This window comes from Coffea arabica, chromosome 2c, assembly GCF_036785885.1.
Source record: "Coffea arabica cultivar ET-39 chromosome 2c, Coffea Arabica ET-39 HiFi, whole genome shotgun sequence".
In the NCBI taxonomy this organism is placed as follows: domain Eukaryota; kingdom Viridiplantae; phylum Streptophyta; class Magnoliopsida; order Gentianales; family Rubiaceae; genus Coffea; species Coffea arabica.
The window spans coordinates 51,122,176-51,129,467 of NC_092312.1; the positions used below are offsets into that span (position 1 = coordinate 51,122,176).

The 7,292-nt window shown below is 42.2% G+C and overlaps 1 protein-coding gene across 1 annotated transcript; it reads left to right on the forward strand.

Moving 5' to 3' along the window:
• The first annotated feature begins 325 nt into the window (after window positions 1–325).
• Window positions 326–6,357, forward strand: LOC113724393 (uncharacterized). Its single transcript, XM_072077012.1, has 4 exons — window positions 326–1,230; window positions 1,447–1,936; window positions 5,606–5,717; window positions 6,332–6,357. Exons 1-4 carry the CDS (start codon window positions 326–328, stop codon window positions 6,355–6,357), a joined length of 1,533 nt encoding a protein of 510 aa, XP_071933113.1.
• Window positions 6,358–7,292: the final 935 nt, after the last annotated feature.

Genomic DNA, 7,292 nt, shown 5'->3' on the forward strand with positions numbered 1-7,292 from the left:
TTACCCTTACTACTCAAATCCGCATCCTGTATATACTACCAACATCCACCACCCTCGACCTCGCCCAAACTATCCTAACCCACCTTCAGCCCCTTTTCAAATTTCCCAACCAAATCCACCCCAAAACCGACCTCGCCTTCCATATAACCCAAGATTTTCTCCACCAAATAGACCTGTTTACAATCATCCTCCACCTCCTGAACCTTACAACCGACCCCCTAGCCGTACATTTACCAACCTAGGCAGGCCTCTGGATCAATTGTATGAACAATTAAAGACTGCTGGGAAAATTGGTACGGTGCCCCCTCCTACCTACCCATATAGCATGCCCGCGTGGTATAATCCACAAGCTGTCTGTGCTTATCATTCTGGGGCCCCCGGACATGCCACCTTTGATTGCAAGGCGCTTAAACATAAAATCCAAGATATGGTTGAAGCCGGGGAGATTGTAATCCGAAAAAGGGAGGCACAAGGGCCGAACGTAAATCAAAACCCCTTGCCAGAGCACGTTGGGGTCATTCTGGACGATGCGGAGTACGAAGAACAAGTCAAAAAATTGGCGAGGGAAGCTGAAGTATTTGGGGTCACAGACCAACCATTCGTCATAGAATTACCATTCGGAGAAGATAACAAACCTTTTGTCTTGGATCTTACGCCAGCAGAGAGTGAAGCTTTGAAGCCGGTATTCATCGAATTCCCTGAGCAGGAGCCCGTTTTGAGTCTGCAACAAGTACCGTGGAATTACGATGAACCTACCATACAGATCGGGGAAAATTCAACTGCAAAGAAAGAGGTGTCAGTGGTTACCAGATCGGGGAAGACTGTAAGTCCATTTGAAACTACTATTCCGATTCAAGCTAATTCCGAGCCGCCCATTAAGCCAGCAATCACCGAGAAAGAAGCCGTGGATTTCCTTAAACGACTCCAGAGAAGTGAATACAACATAATCGAAAAGCTAAGCAAGTCACCTGCCCAGATAACCATGTTGGATTTACTTTTCTCTTCAGACATGCATAGGGATGCATTGATCGACGTATTAACTAAAGCTCAAATTCCGAGGGACATTTCTGTTGATAATTTTTCAAACGTGGTTGGGAGCGTATTATTCAACAAACAAATTGCTTTTTCTGACGATGAATTGCCGACAGAGGGCATTGGACATAATAGGGCGTTGTACATAACAGTGAGGTGCAACGGGAAAATGCTGCCGAATGTGCTAATTGACAACGGGTCCGCGCTTAATATCTGTCCTTGGAGTACCTTGGAGAAGCTAGGATTGCAAGACATTAAGCTGAGGCCTTCAGGGACTATCGTTCGAGGGTTTGATGGAGCTCAAAGGGAGCCGATAGGAGAGGCAGATTTAGTAATCGAGATGGGGCCCGCCCAATTTCAAATAACTTGCCAAGTAATGCACTTCCCGAGCATTTACAATATTTTACTTGGAAGGCCATGGATTCACAAGTCTGGGGCTGTGCCATCTTCGTTGCATCAATTGCTGAAATTCGTAGTAAATGACAAGCTAATCACTATCTTTGCCGAAGAGGACTGCCTGGTAATCACCGATTCTGGATCTAAAGAGGAGGGAAGTCGAAGTGCCACCATGTCCCCTCATAGCACATCCGATATAGTCTCCGTAAGTTGGATCACAACGGAGGAACAAGCTCTCTCAAAAGCAAGTGTAATGATGGCTAAGGAAATGATTCGTGGAGGATACAAATTAGACAGAGGATTGGGGCGTGAACTGCAAGGGATCCTGAAGCCAGTGGAGATTATGGAAAAAAGGGATACATTCGGTTTGGGTTTCCAACCAACCGCCAAGGACATCAAAGAGATGAAGGAGCGCAAAAGAGCAGAGAAAGAGGGCAGGCAAAGGGTTTTTGACATTCCACCACTGCGGTATACTTTTCCACGACCAACAGAGGTTATCACATCAGAGGTTAATCCAGTTGAAGAAATTGAAGCTAGTTTGGCCCAATTGTTCGTAGGGGCAACATTTGAAGATAGTGTTCCAGGCGGAGCTGAATTTCCTGATATCCCCGAAGAATCAATTCCCAATTGGACAGCCGAGTCCCTGCCCGTTCGGAAGGAGTTTCGGTAAAATGAAAGGGGTTTATCATTCATATTCATGGAAAAAATACTTTTGCATCTGTAAATAGTTAATGAAAGCATCTTTACTTTTGACTAAAATTTGCACATGTAGATATTGTTTCCGCTTGCTTTCTTTTGTTTTGCTTTCAATCAAAGGTTTTATGAAAATGCACAAGTTTGTTCTTGTTATGTTGTGTTGTTTATTCGCTTGTTTAAATTCATATTGCTTGTTCATTTGTTTGTTGTATGCTTATTTGCTTATTATCCCACATTCGTTAATTCTTTCAGATGGCCAAAAATAAAACTGTTTGACCCTTTGGATATTACTATTCTGGAATTCGATAATGGCAATCTCTATATCACTCACGACTTGGAGGTCTGTGAATCCGAGCTCCAAAGCGAGAGTGATAATGAGGAGGTATTCGATTCTTTTGCAAAGGACTTTGAACAATATGAGGAAAAACCAAAACCGAACCTGGAAGAAACAGAAAAGGTTAACATTGGCACTGAGGATGAGGTTAAGGAGGTGCAGATCAGTATTCACTTGAATGAAAGGCAGAAAAAGGAGATGCTTGAATTTTTGACTATGTTTCAAGATGTCTTTGCATGGTCCTATGATGATATGACTGGCATTTCAACTGATGTGGTGGTGCATAGGTTACCCACAGACCCTTCTTTTCCACCCGTAAAACAAAAACCCAGAAAATTCAAACCAGATATAAGCCTCAAAATAAAAGAGCAAATTGAAAAACAACTCAAAACCAACATTATCATTGTTTCCCATTACCCAATTTGGCTTTCAAATCCAGTCCCTGTTCCAAAAAAGAGTGGAGAGGTGCGAGTTTGTGTTGATTATAGAGACCTCAATAAAGCCAGTCCTAAAGATGATTTCCCTCTACCAAATATTCACATTCTCTTAGACAATACGGCCGGACATGAGATTGAAACCTTTTGCGATTGTTTTGCTGGCTACCACCAAATTTTGATGGCAGAGGAGGATAGGGAGAAGACTGCTTTTATTATCCCTTGGGGTACCTTTTGCTACCGAGTCATGCCTTTCGGTTTAAAGAATGCTGGGGCAACGTATCAAAGGACCATGACAACCCTATTTCATGATATGATCCACCGGGAGATGGAAGTCTACGTGGATGATATTATAATCAAGTCTAAAAGGGCAGAGGACCACTTGGTTGATCTGAAGAAACTGTTCGAGAGACTACGGAAGTACAATTTGAAGTTAAATCCTGCAAAATGCGCCTTCGGAGCACCTGCGGGTAAGCTGTTGGGATTCATTGTTAGCAAGAAGGGCATAGAGATAGATCCGGCGAAAATCAAAGCAATTCGAGATATGCCAGTGCCGAAAACTCAGAAGGACGTGAAAAGCTTCTTAGGGAAGATCAATTTTATCGGGAGGTTCATTGGCCAACTAACTGCCACATGCGAGCCGTTGTTCAAATTATTGAGGAAGAACGTGCCGTTGTATTGGAATGAGGAGTGCCAACAGGCTTTTGACAAGATTAAAGATTATTTGTTGCATCCACCAGTCTTAGTGCCGCCCAAACCGGGCCGACCTTTGATTATGTATTTATCCGTGCTTGAAGGAGCAGTAGGGTGTGTTCTAGGTCAGCACGATGACTCTGGAAGGAAAGAACAAGCCATTTACTATCTAAGCAAGAAGTTCACGCAGTACGAGGCTAATAATTCATTCATTGAGAAAAGCTGCTGTGCATTGGCCTGGGCAGCCCAGAAGTTGAGACACTATCTGTTGAGTCATACCACGTATCTTATTTCCCGGTCTGATCCTTTGAAGTATCTTTTGGAGAAGCCGATGCTGACTGGGCGTTTGGCGAAATGGCAGATAATTCTCTCAGAATTCGATATTGTTTTCACCTCACAAAAGGCGGTCAAGGGGCAAGCTATAGCTGATCATTTGGCGGAAAATCCAAGGGATGATGATTATCAACCACTCCGTACTTATTTCCCTGACGAGAGGGTCCTATTTGTAGGCGCTGCAAATGATATAAGTGAACAAAGTCCTGAATGGAGGCTTTTCTTCGATGGAGCTTCAAATTCTCTCGGAGCTGGAATTGGAGCTATTTTGGTGTCACCCGAAGGGAAGCACTACCCTGCCGCTGCCAAATTGCAATTCGCTTGCACGAATAACATGGCTGAATATGAAGCCTGCATTTTTGGTCTCAAAATGGCTTTGGAGATGGAAATCAAGGAGTTGATAGCTTTTAGTGATTCAGATTTGCTCGTACACCAAACTTTGAAGCAATGGATAACCAAAGATTCGAAAATTCTACCCTACCATTGTAGTCTGCTCACTTTGGCCAAGCAGTTTCAAAATTTGGAGTTTAGACATCTCCCGAGAGCCCGAAACGCATTTGCTGATGATTTGGCCACCTTGGCTTCCATGATCCAATATCCAGATGAATTGAAGATCGAACCAATCCAAATTCAACTTCAAAACAAGCCAGCCCACTGCTGGGCTGCAGACGAGTCCTCGGATACTACTCCTTGGTTTAATGATCTTAAAGAGTTTCTCAAAACTGGGTCTTACCCTCAGCATGCTGGTACAAAAGACAAGAGTTTTCTGCGTAGAATGGCTTCAAAATTTTTCTTAAATGGAGAAGTGTTGTACAAAAGAACCTCGGATTTGAACCTTTTAAGGTGCATTGATGAAGATGAAGCTCAATATATGATGAAAGAAGTGCATAGTGGCGTTTGTGGACCTCATATGAATGGCCATTTGCTAGCGAAGAAAATCATGAGAACCGGATACTTCTGGCTTAATATGGAGCATGATTGCATAGACTTTGTCCGGAGATGTATAAAATGTCAAATGCACGGTGACATTATACGCGCTCAACCCACTGAGTTGCATAGCATGACTACCCCGTGGCCCTGTTCAATGTGGGGTATGGACGTGATTGGTACAATCGATCCTCCTGCTTCAAATGGACATCGATTTATATTGGTGGCGATCGAGTACTTTACCAAATGGGTTGAAGCGGAGTCATTCAAACATGTCACGAAGAAGGTGGTTGCCAATTTCTTGAGAGATCATATCATTTGTCGATTTGGAGTACCCGAAACACTTATCACAGACAATGCCAGGAATCTGAACAATGACATGGTAGATGGACTATGTGAGCAATTCAAAATCAAACATCGTAATTCTGCCATTTATAGGCCTCAGATGAATGGAGCTGTAGAAGCCGCAAATAAGAATCTGAAGAAAATTATTCGCAAAATGATAGAAAAGCATCGCGATTGGCATGAAAAGTTGCCTTATGCATTGATGGCGTACCGGACTTCTATTCGGACATCGACTGGGGCAACGCCATATTCACTCATGTATGGAATGGAAGCTGTATTGCCAGCTGAGGTTGAAATTCCGTCACTACGAATCCTTATGGAAGCTAAATTGGAGGAGGCCGATTGGATCAAGCAGCGCCATGAGCAATTGACTTTGATAGATGAAAAGCGATTCAACGCCATCTGTCATGGTCAGTGCTATCAGAAACGTGTGGCCCGGGCTTATAACAAAAAGGTCCATCAGCGGACATTTGAAGAAGGTGATAAGGTACTGAAGCGGATTCTGTCAATGCAAGATGAAGCTAAAGGCAAATTTGCTCCAAATTGGCAAGGGCCGTTCATTGTCCAAAATGTATTACCTGGCGGAGCGCTCATCTTGGCGGAAATGGATGGACGGGCATTCCCTCAACCCATCAACTCAGATATGTGCAAAAAGTTTTTCATTTGATCATGCAAATTTTCTTTAAGAAATTCATGCAAATGGCGAAATGCAAGTCAGGCCATCTTCTTTTACACTAAAAACATTTTATCTCTACTTGTCCCCTTTGAGCCATCAGAATTGACAAATTTCATTTGATAACCCTTGAGAATGGTAAACCCCAAACTGGGGCAAATTTATTTCGAAAAAAAAAGGGGAAAGAGAAAACCCTACACTGGGGCAAATTTAGTTTTCAAAGAAAAATGCAAAAGTGATGAAAAATGCAAAGAGAGAAAATTCGATCAAACTGGGGCAAATTTTCCTCAGTTTTGGAATTATTTTCAAAAGAGTGCAATCTCAAGTTATTTCACCCCTCGTATCAAATCTGCTTTCAAGCTTCAACTTTTTTCAAAGCACCCTACCGGACCTTATTATAAAAGCCCAAAGTCCTGGCTTTCGTCACTTGCTGCATTTCTATTAAAAAATTTGTTAATCAACTGGCAGGTGATGTCCGTAATGTCTTCGCCTAATTTTACAAGGGAAGTACATTTTTACTGATGCTAGAAATCTTTAATTCATGTTTCTGAGCCGATCATGGTCGAGATATTTAGGTGAAAACCCGAAAGGGCGCCTCGAAAAAGAAAAAGAAAAAAAAGAAAAAAGAAAGAGAAAGAAAAAGAAAGAAAGGAAAAGAAAAAAAAAACAAAAACAAAAAGGGTGGGGGCAATCTTGGTGAAAACCCGAAAGGGCGCCAAGGTAGGTGTTCTTAACAGTCGAGCTCAGGAAGGAACAGCTGGTGACCTGGTTCATTAGGGTTCTCCTCATAATTGTGATACTTCTGCCAGTATCGGATTCCGAAGAGAAAATCTCCAAAGTTTTGAATATGATATTCGTTGGCTAAACTTGTATTGTTTTTTACAAATATTCTTTGCAAAGTGTATCTTTATAAACCTTGTAGTTGTTCTCAATTATTTGTGTATAACTGCTTATGATTGTCTACATTCTTTTGCATGCTCATCTTTGCCTGACATAGGAAATAATCTTGGATATACATTGATTGTTATGTGATAAATTTTCACGCATCATTCTTTCACCATTGAATTCAAATGAATGATAAACCCTAAGGTTTGGGCAAAGATAAGGGATTCAATCATCAGCTACAGTGAGTAACATGCAACAAAGCTACCACCTGGATTGGGTGACGTGGTAAATCCGTATTTTATCAGTCTCAGAATTTGAAAGGTTTCAAGTTCGACTAAGGCAAACTGTGACGGCCCCACCTCCCCCTAAGGCGCACCAAAGGGTTCGGCGGGTCGCCTGCCCAGCTCTCGCCAGGACTCACTCACTATGGAACTCGAATCATGTATATACATCCATAAACAATAGATGCTCAAGTAAAATATAAGAAACTTCTACACACCAGAAGTCTTCAAAGTTTTTACCATTCAAGTACAACCATCGAATA

Bases quoted from the DNA above. Each gene is read 5' to 3' on its own strand.
- LOC113724393 (XM_072077012.1), top strand. From the start codon at position 326: ATGCCCGCGTGGTATAATCCACAAGCTGTCTGTGCTTATCATTCTGGG. The intron at 1,937-5,605 runs GTTAATCCAGTT...TGTCATGGTCAG, and splicing joins CAGAGGTTATCACATCAGAG to TGCTATCAGAAACGTGTGGC. The intron at 5,718-6,331 runs GCAAATTTGCTC...ATCAACTGGCAG, and splicing joins AATGCAAGATGAAGCTAAAG to GTGATGTCCGTAATGTCTTC.